Source organism: Apodemus sylvaticus, chromosome 23 (genome assembly GCF_947179515.1).
Source record: "Apodemus sylvaticus chromosome 23, mApoSyl1.1, whole genome shotgun sequence".
Classification (NCBI taxonomy): Eukaryota; Metazoa; Chordata; class Mammalia; order Rodentia; family Muridae; genus Apodemus; species Apodemus sylvaticus.
Window position 1 is genome coordinate 30419777 of NC_067494.1, and position 17534 is coordinate 30437310.

Here is a 17534-nt window from a genome sequence, read left to right on the forward strand (position 1 = left end):
TGTAAGTTCCCCAGGGTAGCTGGCCTCAGTGCCTCCAGGTCATTCTCCCTTCTCTGTTTCCCATCTTGCTAGTTGCCACCTCTGTCTGGTTTGTTTTTGTTTGTTTATTTCGTGGGCTGTGAACATTGAACTCAGATCCTCAGGTTTGCGTGGTTACAGCGTTTACTGGCTGACCTATCTTCCTAGCCCCACAGTGAGAGGGTTTGTAAGAATTAAGAGTTTGCTCCAAATTCCAAGTGTTTGGAGGGGGAGGGGGAAGAAGGTTGCAGAGATGACTTCCTGTTGTTCATTTCTCCACTTCCGGTTCTTTACTCTGCACTGCCCCCTCCCATTCCCAGCCTTCTCCCCGGGATCGGGGCCAAAGTCTGAGGCATGCATTTCACGAGTCCCTGAAGATCACCATGAAGAAATCAAGTTAGACAAGAAGGAGGTGCTTGCCTCTGCAGCCCTGGAAGCCAGCATTCACCCAGTGTGGGTAGGAGCAGGGCTGGGGAAGCTGAGGTGTGAGTCAGACGTGAGGTCTGGATTCCTCTCCCATCAGCTCTGCCTCTGGGGCAGAGCAGCCATCTTTGTGCTCCGGTTTCTCCCTTAGAGCAGCCAACCCAGTGTGCCCTGTGAGAGTTAATGGCGCAGAGCCATCTATCCCCAACAGATGTTACCTTTAGTTACTCTGTAAGAGGATCACCCGTTCTTTCCATCCACTGTCATCGTTGAAATGTTTGAGGCCTCCATAAAATGCTATTTCTGTGTGCACCACTGAGTGTACATGTCAGTAGCCCAGTTGGAAAAACTCGACAATGCCCGCTGATTCTGCTCTTACCAAACACACACGCAGCTGATTGCCTGCCACGGTCTGTCTTGCTCTGTAAGTGGATTTCGGCTAGATGTGTGAGTCCGGTGCCACTCGGAAGGAGAAAGAAGTTAACTTCGTGGAAATGATCTGACAGGATTGAGTGTATGGTCTGGCTGTCTCCTAAGTGGAGGGAATCCTCTTCAGAGGCCCAGAAATAATAACTGCTAGTTGAGCTCTCTGCAAACTAGCCAGGGACACCTTTGTTTTCAATTGTTTGTGGGGACCCTCCTCATTGTATCAAGAACCATTTGAATACAAATACGTGAGTGCCCAACTATGGCATATTTTGATGATGTCTATGTTTAAAGAGATTTTTTTTTTTAACTTAAGATGGCCTTTTAGCACAGTTTGGTCTCTTGTTTCTTTTATCAGGTTGAAACCTCTAACATTAGAGATTAGATAGCTTTTGACCTATAAAAATGAAGCTTCATTTGCCCAGCCTAATGCACAGCTACCAGATGAGCAATACCACATTTATTCCACTAGCTGATCATATCCAAGTGCAGATAAAATCTAATGCGGGTCAGGGTTTGGTATTAGGATTTGCAATAAGTCTTCCTCTCTCTGCTGGAGGGAGTGGCTGCAGGGACTTTGAAGATAAAGAGGATGTCTGATATTGTCCAGTGTTATTGATTCGTCACATCTCTGCCCTTCATTAAGTCGTTTGCCCCAGTGCCAAGCCTTGTTTATTGGGCCACAAGGCCTTTCAGAGTCGGGATCCAAGAAGCTGGGTGCAGAGCCAGTTCATGGAAGGCGCAGGCAGTCCATCGCTTGTTTAGGGTGCGTTTGAACTCTGTCATCATAATTACCCATTATACCCAAACTCTCAGAACTGCAGTCAGCAGCAGACAATGACACTCATTTGGAAAGCAGAAAATAAATAAATAAAGCCATGTGGGTACTGGAGATTGAACCCAGGATTTTGAATGGGAGCGCAATAGTTAGCACAGCCAAATCCTAATTGTGCAGAATAATAGCCACTGAAAATATTCCTCTGCCCTCCTCCGAGCCCCACTTTCCCGTCTCTGTGTCACACCACACCCTCCGATGGTCCTGATCGTGTACTGTTAGTTGTATAAAGCTAAGCGCATTGCATAATTGGTTCCTAAAACTACGTGATTCATCTCCTGCCCTGTTGCCCGTTTGACCCAGAGTGTAGATGAAGTAATGCCATCTTGGGCATTCTTCTGATCACCCACTGGGCAAACATTTATCGAGGCTGTACCGTGCACCAGTCTTTATTCACAGTGAACTTGTGGTTGGGGGAAAGAGACAAATGGATCACATGGTGTGGGCCGGGGGTAATATACTGATAGGTGCCAGGTGCACAGTGGAAGTCCTTGACCCCCTCAGAGGCTTTCCCAAGGATGGTGCCTGATACTAAATGGTTCTCCAGGTGAAAAAAAAAAGAGAAGTGGGTGTCAGGTGGGGGAGCAGGGTTCAAGGGGAAGAGCAGGACATAGTCAATCAGGCGTAGGAGGAGAAAACTCACTTACGTGCTTTTCCTCTCTTTGTATTTTGACTTCCAGGGTGTACATGGTGTTCTTTGTTCCGTTGATTTTTTTTAATATTTATTTATTTATTATATGTAAGTACACTGTAGCTGTAGGAGAGGGTGTCAGATCTCTTTACGGATGGTTGTGAGCCACCATGTGGTTGCTGGGATTTGAACTCATGACCTTTGGAAGAGCAGTCGGTGCTCTTACCAGCTGAGCTATCTCTCCAGCCCTGTTCCGTTGATTTTTGTAACTGGTTTTGGCTCTTTATTTCCTTACGTTTGCTTCTTTTAAAATTGTATCATCGGTGCATGCCATCTTATCTTTGAGGCTTTGTTTCATTAAATTCATGACTTAAATGATTGTAAAAAATGTTTTTTTTTAAATGTCTGTGTTCAAGTGCTTGTCTATGCCCTGTGTGTGCCTGGTACCCAAGGAGGCCAGCAGAGGGCATCAGAGCCCTTGAAATTGGAATGAGAGACTGTTGCAGTGCTGCCTGGTTGCCGGGAACTAAACCTGAATTCTCCTCGGGAGAAGTAATGCATTTACCCCAGCCCTTAAATTAGTTTACGCAGTGAAGCAACTGGAATTTCCAGATGGCTCTCATAATTTTTTTTCCCCTGGTGAAGATATAAGATCAAAAACTTGCCTCCGTTCTTTCAAAGCTCTCTTGCTCCCTTTCCCCACCTACTTTTTCCACCTCTGCTTGCCACATCTTGAATTTTAACTGTCATACATGTTTTCCCAACCTGATTGCACTGGGGTGACTCTAGTCACATTTTTTCTGGGGGGCTGTTGTCAAGGGTGTTACGTTTGTGTCATAGTAGCTCCCATACCCCCATCCCATTTCTTCCAGGATGCAGCTGAGGTCTCTCTGTGTAGTCCAGCTGTGGGGTCGTTGCTGTAGCCTGGTGGGCAGCGCGGATAAGTGATAGAGTGTGCTCTCCGTGGGCAGCCTGGGACTGCACTTTCCCGCCCCTGAGACGACGTCCATCGCTCTGTCACAGTTCACACCTCTTGGTTCAGGCCAGCAGAGCCACCCTGTCTTTATTCAAGTCTACAATTCTAGTGACTTCCAGAGGCTCACTATTGATCAACTATTGATCAGGCAGCTTCGCCATCAGTTCATCTGTCACTCACCGAGTCCCGTCCCATTGCCGCTGCTTCTGGGTCATGAAAAGTACAGAGTGGGGGGCAGAGCCCCTTTTCCCATGAGCGCTTGTGACAGAATTCTCTGCCGTTTGCTAGTCTGTTTTTTTTTTTTTTTTTAAGTGGGAGGGAACTTTGATTTGTCTCTTACCTTGGCTGTGCAGTTTCTCTCTCTCTCTCTCTCTCTCTCTCTCTCTCTATTTATTTATTTCTTAATTTCTTTTGAAAGATGTATTTTATTTATTATTATATGTAAGTACACTGTAGCTGTCTTCAAGACACTCCAGAAGAGGGCATCAGATCTTATCTTGGATGGTTGTGAGCCACCATGTGGTTGCTGGGATTTGAACTCAGGACCTTCAGAAGAGCAGTCAGTGCTCTTAACCGCTGAGCCATCTCTCCAGCCCAGCCACTCAGTTTCTAAGTGTGAATGCATGTGCCTTTCTTTACTTGCTGATGGTGAAATGTATTTTGCTGGGTTTTAACACTTTTTTGGCGGAGGAGGCTGGTCGTTCTTCTGATCTCTCTCAGAAGGCCATCCAGTGGTTCAGTGTTCAGAAATTGTATCCTGATGGTTTTGCTAATTCAGTGACTACAAACAACCTTCTCAGAGCTAATAATTTCATTGACTGGTTGATTGATTGATTGATTTGAAGATAGGCATTCAGCTGGATCCTTTAGCTTGGAACTTACATCAAAGCTACTTCTTATTAACTCTATAGACAAAACCAAATAGATATCCAGACTGTGACGTTAGGAATGGCATGGGCTTACCTGCTGGCCTGGTGGTGTAGGTGGGTCTCTGTGCCCTCCTTCTGTGGTTACTAGATTCCTTGGGCTCTCTGTATTTCTGCATTGTCATGTGCCTAGACAAAGTTGTGAGACAGCCCTGTCCTGAGAAGCCACTGTGCCTGAACCATGAGCCATGAGTCAGTAGCCTGCGATGCCAAAGCAATGTGACTTTGCAACACACCCAGTCTCTGAGGAGACTTACCGCTTCGGGAATGAGCACTGGACTTTCCAGTCCCTGTGTGATTGTCCCACTTGGCAGTGCTCTTCTGAGTCAGCTGTCTCCGTGGCACGGGGCTCCATGAGAGCCTGGGGCTCTTGGGACTGTGCAGGGGTTGTGGTTGTGGTTGGGGGGTGTTTGCTAGGATCTTCGGGGTGTGCATTGGGTGGACCCCCGGTCTACTATTGCTGCTGGCTTTCTAGGTCCTTCTTGTTTCTTTCACTTGTGATCTTAGGCTACTTCCTGTCAACAGCCGGGTCCCCGTGACCCTTGAACAGGATGACAACATTCAGAGAAGTCACCCAAGTCTTTACATATGGCGAGGAAGTCTGTCCCCTTACTCCATCCCTCCCACCCCCAGGGGAGGAGGAGAAACACTTTCTCTGCTTCCATGGACCTTATAGATTTGGCGTGGGTAAGGCTTCTTGTGCTCAGAGTCATCCTAGGTTTGGCAGTAGGAGTGTTGAGATCTGGTTTGGTTTTTTTTTTTTACCTCTCCTCCTATGGGAAAAAGAAGGTAGCACATTATTTTGAGGGTGGTTAAAAGTAATTCCATGTTCTTGAGTTTAGGCAACAGAATTGAGTAAGTACACTGTAGAAGGTGACATCCATTTGTGTTCCTTTGGGCCTTCTATTAATTTTTAAAGTTTTTAAAATGAATTAAGTGCTGACAGACCTTTTTCTCCAGGGGTTAGTAATATTACCTCAAACTCCCACATACTTTTTCCAAATAAAAGTCTTCTATAATTACCTTCTCTTCTTCCATCGCTTCCTCCTCCTCCTCCTCCCCTCCCCCTTCCCTTCCCCTTCCTCCCCTCCTCCCCCTCCTCTCCTCTTCCTCCCTTCCCCCTTCCCTTCCCCCTCCTCCACTCCTCCCCTCCTCCCCCTCCTCTCCTCCTCCCCTCCTCATCCTCCTCCCCCTCCTCTTCCCCCTCTTCCTCTTATTCTTCCCTCTCCTCTTCTACCCCCTCCTCCTCCCCTCCCCCCCTCCTCCTCCTCCCTCCTCCTCCTCCACCCTCCCTCCTCTTCCTCCTCCTTCTTCTCTTCTTTCTCTTCCTTTCCCCCTTTCTTCAAGTTTGGCGACAACTAGTTAATTTTGAAGCTGCCAGAGATTATTTCAGTGTTGTGCGGTACCTTTGGGAGGAGAATGGAATCTCATCTTTTTCCCCCCATCTGCTGACAAAATTCTCCTAATTTCAGAGGGCAATGATGTCACCCTCTAATGAGTAAAATATTTCTTACTAAACAGATGGGTCTCCCTGCCTGACTCCTTTGTAATAGAGTAGGGCGTAAGGCATAATGCTTCATGTCTTATGTAGCTGTACGATTTAAGTTGAACAGGATTGCTACGAACTCAGCGAGACTAATATTTTTCATTTTGTAAACATAAAGATTACCATGATAACAGTGACCCAAAGGTCCCTGCCCTGACTGGACATGGCCCGGTCCTCAAGTATTAGGAAATTGGGAAAATCTTGAGTGTATCCAGGCAGAGCCAGAATGTAGCCCCAAGGTAGGGAGGAATGCTGAATACATCACTGCTTGGACCAAGGAAGGAAACTAGACATGGTGGAGAGATGAAGTCCAGCTCAGAGAAGGGGAGAGCAGTTGATGGGCGTCACATGGTGTTTATACAACGACATCAGCCAACTCTGCTATATCCAACTAGATAGGCGAGCATCTGAGGTCAGAGTGGACAAGGAATTACGGCTTTGAGACCATCACAAGACTAACCTCTAGGTCATATATGGGCATGGATGTGCCCTGAAACCCATAACTACTGTTAACCAGTCACTAACACACATTTCAGTTTCCATAGCTGAGGTGCACAGTCCCACAAGTAGAGCTTTTCTCCGTCCCAGGGACGAGGCTATCACCCCTGACCTGTAACCATCATGCGTCGGGGTCTCCTGTGGGCGTTTCCGCACTGTGCTCTGTGTCCTGAAACCTTTGTAAGTTTAGAGGATGCTTCTTAGTTGATACTTCATGTTCTTCTGAGTGCCTTCAGTATGTTCACTCATTCGCTCATTCATTCATTCCAGTCAATAAATACCTATGCAGCATCAAGATAGATTCAAGTTTTATTTATCCAAGTAGAAAAAAAAATGTGTGGAACTGGTAATGATGGGGAATATAGTTAACAAAATGCATTTCTTCAGAGCAAGTACAATGTGTGTCAACAGCCTTGCAGATGTGCACATTTTTAAAAACCCTTCATTTCTAAAATCTAGTCATCCATTCAGAGAAAAAGACTATGCTAGACATGTTAATAAATTTTGTCACACTATGCCTCTGAATTGGTTTATGTTGGAGACATTCAAATGTCCAATGACAGGCACATTGTTTAAGTAAATGACAACATATTTCTGTGACAGAATGCTGTTAAATCACTAATATGTTGGTGTACCCTATTGGAAGAGTATTTTTTGACATGGAAAAAAATTTCCACATATACTTCTTTTAAAATTTAAGAAGTATACATGGCTTAAGAGGTATCGAAAACAGCAGTTCTCAACCTTCCTAATGCTGAGACCCTTTAATACAGTTCCTCATGCTGTGGTGACCCCAAACCATAAAATTATGTTTGTCGCTAGTTAATATCTGTGATACTGTTATGAATCATAATGAGAATATCTGTGTTTTCCAATGGTGGTCTAAGGGTCATTTGATCCCCAAAGTGGGTCACAACTCAACCATTGTTCTAAAGAAAACCACAAGAGGTGCTGAGGGAAGAGATGGGATCCTCTTCATCAACAAAGGAACGCAATGGTCAGGAATATTTTTCAGTACCCTTTGTGTCTCTGGGATATATAGAGTGGTGGTGGTGGTGGTGGTGGGGATTTGAGAGGCGTAAGTCAAAAAACCGCTACCAATCTTTCTGAATATGAGGTTACAGGTCATTTCTTCCTGTGTGTTTTTGCATTTTTCAAAGTTTTAATTGCCTACCATGTGGAATAGATAGAAAGTGTTACTCAAGAATAGCTCTGTAAGTGACCGTGACCGTGTTCTCTGTCATCATGACGTTCAGTGAGGGACCAGATAACAATGATAAAGGTGCGGATGCCAAGTCTCTAAATCAGTGGTTCTCAGCCTTCCTAATGCTGTGACCCTTCAATACAGTTTCTAGTGTTGTGGTGACCCCCAACCCTAAAATTACTGCATTACTACTTCATAACTAATTTTGCTACTGTTATGAATTATAATGTAAATATCTGGTATTCAGGATATCTGATATGCTACCCCTGTCAGGGGGGGGTCACACCCCACAGGTTGAGAGCTGCTGCTCTAGATAAAGTTTGTCTAGGTCGCCATGCAGCCACATACGTGAAGACAGTGAAACGGGAGACTAGCCGCCCCCCCTCCATGGATGGACACAGCCGCTGTCAGATGAGAGTCTGGCAAACACAGTGATATAAGAGCACTCAGGCGCCTGGGGCATCTGAGGTGCTGTGAGGAGGTGGAGGATGAGAGGCACGTCCTCTGGGAGGTCCTTTCCACGGAGTGTCTGAACAGTGGAGCGGAGCACACTCAAACTGTAAGGAAGGGCAGGGATGCACCTGTGCGGTGCTATGTCCCAGGCAAGGCTTTATACCCTGTCCTAAGACCTGACAGATAGGTCCTTAGCATCAAGTTCAGACATTCCAGGTGTGAATTTGAGCCCATTTGCCACACCTGCTGGGCCCAGCTAGGTCCAAGCCCACTGCTAAGAGAGCAAGACTCCAGGAGGTGTTTTTCCAACACCAAGGTCGCTGTAGGCCCAGTCTGTTGTCTGAATGTTTGCTCTGGTGCATGGCGAAGGCTGGGAGCCGTGTGGCCAAGGAGTCTGATCATCTTCAGTCCTTGTTGACTACGTTTATCGGCGGATGGCCATAGGCAGACACTCTGGGAATGGCTTGCTGTGAGCAGGCTCAGTGTATCCAGGTCAGAACATACCAGACCTTTGACCCCATGGAGTTTCCTGTTTTCTGAAAGGCAGATTCATGTTGTGTCCCACATGGAGGCCCACATTAGCTCTATAAATACCAAGCTTGTGCTCTGAGAGGTGTGGGCAGAGGCGTATGAAGGGATGATTAAACTCGGTTCTCCTGCGTCTCTTCGTAGGTGGCCCTGAGGAGCTGACCATGGGTGGGTTGGCGTGGGGAAGGGGAGTCAAGAGGTGTTTCTCCTCTCTACTCTCTTCACAGTGTCTCCATCAATCCAGGATTCCATGGCTTCTCACTCTGCTGGGTACCAGGCTTCACATAAAGGGAACCATCATCTCTCCTTCCTAGATCCCACGGCCTGTCCTAGAAACGAGAGACAGGCACATGCCTAGGGCTTCCCTGCGCTTCCCGGTGGTGGAAGGAGATCTGAACCCATGCCTGCTGAGTTGCAGAGTCCTGGCTCCTAAGCTTACCCAGCCTTCTCTGCATCTTAGCATCCAGGGTCACAATGTCATGGTGTCTCTAGCTTTGTGGGTCTTCTTGGCTTTGATGTGTCCATAACACTCAAAAGAGCCATTTATAAAAATAAAATGGAGTCTGCCTGAACTCGTCAGTACCCAATAGAAGACTCATGAGTAACAGACACTGCTGAGCTCCAAGAACACCTTCGGCACCGGAAGACCAATGTCATCAAACCAAAGTGACGTCTAGGAATCCACCATCAGCTAAGACGATAAGCTAAGATCTGCCGAGACTTACTTTGAAATGAGAATCAGCTTATTTTGCTACTAGAAGCGTAAATCCTTGCCCAGGTAGAGTAGGAACAGATCCATAGATCCCGCCTTGACTTTCCTATCTGAGAAAGGGGTCGTGCGTGACCCCATTTCATGAATTGTGGGCGTGGTGTTGGCTGAATGCCAGAGTCGGTAGTACTTCATCCAAAATCGCCTGCCACCATTTGTGTGGTCTGTGGCCTTGAAATGCCCGTGGCGGGTGGTAAAGCCACAGGCAAGGGGGAATTGGTATGGGATCTACGGGCTGGACAGTGCAGGGGGAAGCTATGGCGAATCCTTGTGGCAGGGAAAGGAGGAAGTCTCATTAAAAGTAGAAGAGAGGCTTCCAGGGGTGGAGGGGCAGGAAGTTTGATGCACCCCAGCTAGAGGAAAGGAAGGGAAGGGGGAGAAGAGGACCAGGTGAGATACCCAGCAAACGGGGAAGATGGGCTGCCAGTCTGCCAACTAAACTGGACACTCTGGGCAAAGCATGGCCTTGCCCTTGTGAGCTTCGGATCTCAAATGTGCCCCCGCCCCCGCCCCGTTTCAGGAAGCCCTAGACCTCCTCCCAAAAGGCCGTCTGCTATTTTGAGGAGACAGTAGTTGGCTGTCATTGGGGAGCTCTGGGCTGACAGGTGTCTCTTCTGTGTTGTGTGATCACCTGTAAAGAGATGGACGAGGAAGACCCTCACGATGGAAGAGGCAGCTCGCACGGTGGGGTGAGTGGCCTAACTGAGCAAGATTAGCCACCGGAGGAGTCAGGCTGCGTGTCCTGGAGACATCTTCCTTCCGTTTTCAGCTCCGTCTTGTTTAGCTGACGTTCCGTTTAAATAACAGCATGTGCCTGGGACTCCCCAGGGACACCACCCCCCCCCCCCCAGAAAATTAAACAATCATCTTGTGACATAGTCCTCAGGCTTGTTGTTCTAGAATGCCGAGAACTCAGCTGCCCTGAAATGACTGTTGAAACAGTTTGGGAAGACAGTTTTGGAAACTCCAGGAAAGGGGAAATCGCCTACATTTACTCTGGCTATTAAAACAGAAAGGGAGGGGGAAAAAATCGGGGAGAGAGAGAAAGTGATAATTCAGAGAGGAAAACCAGAATCACAGGCTCCAGGATAGTAATTTCAAAAATAGCCCTGGAAAGGTGTCCGCTTGCAGTTGTGGCCACTCCCTTCGGGGGACGTTTGGAAGCCCATCTGCAGAAGCGATCTGTTTGAGAGTGCAGTCACTCGGAAGGGTTAGCCCTCTGTCCTGGATTCGCTCAGCTTCTCGCGGTCTTTCTTTCTTTCTCTGGAATTCCATAGACAGTAATTAAGGAACCGGAGGCCAGCAGGAGGTCAGGGAGCCTTCCTCAGTGAAAACAGGGATTGTTGGCCATACACAACACTCCCTTTTTTCCTTGTGGTGAATAGGAGATTTGCTTAGAGCTGATGACTTATGCCTTTCTTACAAGTTATACAGTTAGCAAGCGGCTGGGGGATCGGATCGGGAGCAGGCAGAGAGAGGCTAATTGAATCCAGTCAGTGTCCTGGTGCTCTTCCTCAGATGCTCAGCCGTGACTGGGAGAGCCTGCCCGATCATGTAACTGCAGAGAACATGCTCGTGGGAGTGCCTGGTCCGACTCGGAGAGTTCAGGGCTGACAGATCAAGAGTGGGGTTTGCTCTGCGTGGGGAGGGGGAGGGGTACCTACTGCATCTTTGCGAAACTACCCCTTACGCCTGCTAAATGCCGAAGCCGGTAAGTTGATGAATGCTTATTTTATTTATTTATTTATTTATTGCAAAAGGAAAACTTTGCTGTTGCTTGAACAAAAAGCCTTTCTGCTCGCTTCTGCCTCGGAAGCAACGTTCTTGGCTTCTTAAATTTCTCTGGATTTGCCCATCTCCTTCTAGCTGTTTCCCTGCCTTCTACCTCAGAGCATGCTTGCCTAGCTCATTCACCCAGCTGCTGTACACAACTTTTGGAGAATACTAAATATTATTTTGAGACTATGAAGGAATAAGCAAGCATGAAGCAGAGCTACTCCGTGAGTTGTGCTGACTGGGCAAGGGACTTAAATCCAGATAGCATCCAGCATTGCTTTAAATAAATCTACAGTCGGCTGGCTTTCTTATCATAAACGTTTACGATTAATGCAATGACAGCGTGGCTGTAGAGGTTGAGGTGTGTGTGTGTGTGTGTCTTCTTACAGACTAAGTTCAAACAAAACTGTTATGTGATCTTTCTCAAGCAAATATATTTGCAGTTGAAAAATGCTTCTCGGAAAGGCTTAAATACCGTTTGATGTTGTCTCACTGGGTGGGAAAAGGTGACTGAGCCTGGTTGTTCTGATTGTTGACTGTGACAGTGTGTCTCAGATTTGGAGCCAGGGAGGCAAACTGTAACCCAGTGCTCAAGAGGGTCTCGTGCGGTTCCCCCCAAGGATCTAATTGTTCCTTGCAAATGTGGACTACTACCATTTATTCCGGCACACTTGCCACTGTGTCACTAAACTTTTAGAAACTATCTATTCTGCACATCACAGAACTGTTTGTTGTAAGGACCAGTGAAGGATCTCTTTCAGGCAGCAATGACAGCTTAGGATAAGCAGTCTATGCCAGCGCACAAATCTTATTTACAGATGTGATTAATTTTGTTCCCTTTTCCCGATCATATTGCGTGTAGTCGTGTTATAAAAAGTTCTCCACGCTGGCTCCATGGCTTTTCCCATTAGAACATCACAGATGTGTCAAAGGATGCACTTGTTCCAAGAGAAGCGGGGAAGAAAAGAGGCTCCACCCTCCTGTGCGTGCCAAATGGCCCCGTAGACTCTTCAGTCAGTGCCTAGCAGCCGAAGGGCTTGCTCTCTCTTTAAAGCAGCTATAGTTTTGTGCCTTGGCTTTGGTCAATTTGTTATGGACTAAAACTGTGGAGCCAGCTGTCTGCAAGCTGATGTAATGTTGCTATGGAAACCAGAAATGAAACACTTAAGCATTCACCACAGAATTACTACATATAGCATTAGCCAAAGTAATTAAAACTTGAGCCATATGGGTTTTCGGGTGGAAAAAAAAAATCTGCGGCAGAAAGCTTAGAAGTGAAATGTTTCTGTTTACAACACTGCAGAGGCGGTTTGCGCATCTTTTGGTGGGGGCCACCCTTTTTCTCTGGGTGGCTTAGGATGGGGACAGATAAAGCTGAGGGAGTCTCCTTCTTGTTTATAAGATGATCAAGTTTACTTTGGTAGCATGTAAAAAACTTTAAGGTGCAGGGGTGCCAAGATGGAAAAATGTTTGAATATGTGAGAGCACATGCTTTTATGTTTTCGTTTTGTTTTATGTGAATCTGTGTTGGGTATAAGCTTACTTCTTAGAATCATTTACCCCCTTTAGGTAGGAAGGTTTTTATTTAAAAAAAAAATACTTAACAATATTTACTTTCTGTTTGTCAATGCTATCTCAAAAATACTTACATTTTAGAATTATATACACATATTTTTATGATTCTTAATTTAAAAGATTATCAAGTTCCCTTTTATGATAGCCAATTTTAATAAGAGGCATGGCATATATATACATATATAATATACATATATCATGCTGTGCTTCTTTCAGCATAGTTATAACAGTTGTTTGAGAGAGAACTACACAGTGAAGAATTTATTACTCGGTTTAGAAGAAATGCCGTCATTTGTGTCTATATATGAAAGCAGCTGGAGAGAATTTCTTAAAGGCAAATATGTCAGGCTGGAGAGATGGTTCAGTGGTTAGGAGCACTGACTGCTCTTCCAGGGGTCCTGAGTTCAATTCCCAGCAACCACATGGTGACTCACAACCATCTGTAATGGGATCTGATGCACTCTTCTGGTGTGTCTGAAGACAGTGACAGTGTACCCATATACATGAAATAAATAAACAAATCTTTTAAGAAAAATAAAAGCAAATATGTCACAGGTCTTTTCCCTGGGACTCAAAAGGAATCCTGAAGTTTTCCCTCCCCATACATAAAAAATGTTTCAAAGACCCACTGTCTCCCACTGTCTCTCAAAGACTCAAATGCCTCCCAGGCCGACTACAGACGAATCTTCTAATTAAAAAGATAAACCACATAAGCATACATTTCTTCAATGGCTTGCTGCACCAGCCTGCCTAGGGTCCAAAGCGTGATACCGCAGAGGAAGTCCTTAGTTGCTATGGCTTGAGGTTTGTCAGTGGCTGACACTCCCAGAACCTCTACTGAGTTAGAAAGATACAAGCACCGTCAGCCGTCACTATCAAGTCCTCCAGAGCTCCGTTCTTCGAACAGTCGGTAGACCATGTGAAACCAGCTCCGGAATTCAGGCAAAGGAAAGGAAGGTTCTGTGAAGGAACTATGGTGTCTTTCAGTCTCACAACCTGATGGGACTATTTCCATTCCTTTCTGGAAAGCTCACAAAAACGCACCTTTTCTATTTCTCTACCTGCTCTGTGTTCTGTAGAAGATTTCTGTGTTACTGATTCTCTATTCTATTCTATTCTTTCATATGCTCTCGTCCGTACCCTTTTCCCAATACACAAGTCACTAGCAGCCACTGCCAACAAACTAGCTATGGAGCAGATTGACATGTCGGGTTTTGATCTGATAATCTAGCTTCCTATCTAAGTGCATACAGTTAATGCTTATTTCAACTGTGACTTGACTCTTACATTGTCAAGGTTAGATACTTAGCCTGGGTATTTTTTTCCAGGGGGTAGGGACCATACACAGAGACCTGTGTAGTATAAGGTTAGTTCTTCTGTTTGGATCACTGATACCTGGCCTGCGATGGGAAGACAGGGTATCCTGAAGCATTTGCACGAACTCGGTGCCCGGTGACTTACTCATAACTCAGAGTGAGGCCACCAAGTTCCCATGCCCCTCCTTGGCCGCTCTGACCATTTTATTTCCTTACACGTCAGCAGTTCGACAAAGTAAAAATGAAATTTAAACCAGATGGTATCATTTTGTATTTGGTGCAACTAAACTTACTTTTTTTTTTAACCTTGCACCTTTCAGCTAAGTGCACTGATAGTAATTGTCCAGCACAACTGCCTGTTTCCCCACTGAGATGGAGGAGAGGATGGTTCTCATTTTCCTTCTAGTGTGTCAAGTAGACAGTAGGCAACATTTTTATTTTATTTTATTTTATTTTGTTTTGTTTTATTTTATGTGCATTAGTGTTTTGTCTGCCTGTTTGCATGTGCAAGGATGCCAGATCCCATGGAATTGGACTTACACACAGCTGTGAACTCCATGTGGGAGCTGGGAATTGAACCCGGGTCCTCTGGAAGAGCAACCAGTGCTCTTTATCGCTGAGCAATCTCTCCATTCGATCACTAGGCAACTTGAATTGTGACTCTGCAAGTAGCATTTTCCTGGGAACGTTAGTATCATATAGATACTGATTTGCTTCAAAGACAGGGAGACCAAGGACTCTTCTAGTCTGATGATTCGCTGAGGGCTTTGTACTAATTAATCATCAGTGGGTAAACTGTTTGCACACAGGGAGGAAGTACAGTGGCTCTACGCTGTGGTCTCCAAGGAAAAGTTTATCCACAAGAGAGGACTGCCTTGCACTGGGAAAAGCATCTCTGCACTCCCAGCATGCACCATTTCTAAGTCATCTGGAAGGTCCCAACCCCTCTCCTTTTGTGCTTTTCTCCTATTTGCCTATTTGATTGCCTATAAAATTGAGATTAGGGAGGGCTTTTCTTGGGGGAAAAGTGTCCTCATTGGTCTCGAAATTGAGATGCCTCTTGCTTTTGTTTTGTTGGGGAGGGGTGATTGAGTCATCTCCCTCCCTGCGGAATTGCACCGAGGACAAGTGGGGATACTGTTGTCAGGATGTGCAGGATTAGCTGGACCGGGTATGCTGAGGCTGGGGTGTTCTCAAAAGGTCCAAGCACCCGGCCGGGCTCTGCAGCAGGCAGCGCGCTGCTCCGGTGGGAAACTGCCTTTGCACTTTTACAGTCTGAACAGATAGAGCAGAGGAAGCTGGGTACCAAATGTCGGACTGAACTTGGAAAGGAAGCCCTCGTTCTGTTCACAAGGAAAGGATTGTTTTTAGCCTGGGTCACTGCAATGGAGAGAGATCCCCCCACCCCACCCCCAATGTTTGATACTTGAGGGAAAACAGCTGGGCTAGAGCACATTTGAATCGCCGCAAAATGGAATGGGTAGCTGGGGAATATGGACCGTACTGTATGGCTGTAAAGGTCAGCTTTTTCCCTTGTCTCTTAGGAGGAATGCCGGGCTGTCCGCATCCTTGCCTCGTGAGCCCTCGGAACGGGCTGGGGGAGGCAGAAGCCATGGCTGGGATGCGGCCGGCCATGCCAACAAATAGGAGAGAAGGGTTGTTTTTTTTTCGGTTTTTGTTTTCATTGCTTCCCCCTTGCTTGCTGGGTTTGATTTTTTTTTTTGGTGGGGGAGGGGGCGCTGGAAAAAGTCAACAAACTTTTTGGTTTGGAGAAGTGGTTGATGACCGTGTTCAGCAGCGAGTCCCAGTGGGCCAGACAGAGGAGCGGCTGGTCCAAACCACAGCAGTGTAACTGGAACTCCAGGGGCGGCTTGGGGAGAGAGCACTGCGGACTCGGGGAGTGGGCTGATGGGGCGGACACCCCACGGCAGTCAGGGCCAAAGATGTGAACTCTGCCCCGAGGATTGATTCTCGGCTGTATTAGGCCATCCCAGGGTATGTGTGGCTTCTACAAACCTTGGTGGGGTAAATTTGCTGATGTCCCGAGTTTGGTGGCGGAGCTGTGGGATGTTTGGCCTCGACTGAGACCCGCTATGGCTGCTGGGAGGCACGAAACAGGAGCAATTAACTGATTAACTGTTCTGTTTCTTTGCCAGTCAAGAGAACAGTCGGATGATGAGACCGAGGAGTCGGTGAAGTTTAAGAGGTTGCACAAGCTGGTAAACTCTACCCGAAGAGTCAGAAAGAAACTAATTAGGGTGGAGGAAATGAAAAAGCCCAGCACAGAAGGTAAAAGGGAAAAAAAGGTGTGGGGCGGGGGGCAAACCTCACCCTGGTTCTTCGGAAAGAAATCACTTGGGGTCAGATATTCAGTAGAAACAGATTATGATTTTCAAGTAGGAAATGACTTGAGTTCTGGCAGAGGCCAGCAGTTGTCTGTGTGCCAGCGGGCGACGCTCAGAGTGCTATGGAATGAAGGGTGCTGGTGTCAAGTATTTTGGGCACTTAGTAATTCAGATGTGACAGAGATGGGAAACGGCTAGGATCTGAGGATAAAGTCTGAAGGTGGGGCACTGCTTTAATTATGAGCTTGTGCTGCTGCTAAACATAAGGCTTCTATAAGTTATCAGCATAAACCTCTCTTCCAAAGAGGACTGGTGTCTGCAGTGCAGTGGATCTGGTGCAGATCTGACGCACAGCGCATCCGTCTTAAACAACCACCTGGCAATCCTTTGCTATCCCTTCGAAGTCTCGGGGCTGCTGGGTTCTTCCTGTAAACAATCTCAATTCTCTCTTCAAAGTGGGGCTTTAAGGAGAAGGGAATGTGAGGCAGGAATGTCAAACAGAGACATTAACTGGGGATTATAGAAGGAATAGTCACCTTTGAATTATAATTAGGTTTAATTTGTGACCTTACTCATTTTTTATTTATAATGTGCATAAGCATTATAAAAATCTACCCCCCCCAAAAAAAGATAAAATAAAAGCTTAAAATTCCAGAGTGTAGTGGCAGACACCTACAAGGTTTATAATCCCAGTAATCCTGGGCCTGAGAGGAGAGCACTGTGTGCTGCATAGTGACACTCCAGCTCAATTCCGTCTAGCACTGAGATTCACACTCCGGCTCAACTCCACCCAGCCGTATGATTGATTTTCTTGTTTATAAAATGATAGTGAGTAAATTGGAAAAATACTGGACACCTTTAATAAGAAAAGCACTACTTGTTAAAAAATATTATGTCTATGTTATAAGGAATTTCAAAAATTTGAACACATGGGTTTTAGAATTATTATTATCATAAAGGCCTTTTCGATCCTTGTAGATAAAACCAAGTTGGTATGCAGGAAACCAGATTTCCTTTTTTTTTTTAAAGATCAGGATTTCTTGTTATTATGGATACTTTCTAGTCCAGTTTGTTGCTGTACAGTGATTTGATTCTTTAGGATAAAGCTGCAGATGCTGGTAGCTGTAAGAGAGTGGGGGGGATGGGAGGAGAGGGGGGCTGGGAGGAGAGGGGGGAATGGGAGGAGGGGGGCTGGAGAGAAAGAAGCTTGAGGGGAGGCTTCATAAATGTGGGCCCACCTTTCATTTGGGAGCTGCACTTGAGTGTCCCTTGGTCTAGTAATTCTGTTT

General features: G+C 46.2%; 1 protein-coding gene across 5 annotated transcripts in view; it reads left to right on the plus strand.

Moving 5' to 3' along the window:
- Nucleotides 1-17534, plus strand: part of Sash1 (SAM and SH3 domain containing 1) — a 234238-nt gene that overhangs the window by 183938 nt on the left and 32766 nt on the right. For all 5 annotated transcript variants that reach the window (XM_052169284.1, XM_052169286.1, XM_052169283.1 and 2 more), the window contains exon 9: nucleotides 16057-16189. In XM_052169284.1, coding sequence (XP_052025244.1) covers nucleotides 16057-16189 — 133 coding nt within the window. The remainder of the gene's footprint in view (nucleotides 1-16056; nucleotides 16190-17534) is intronic.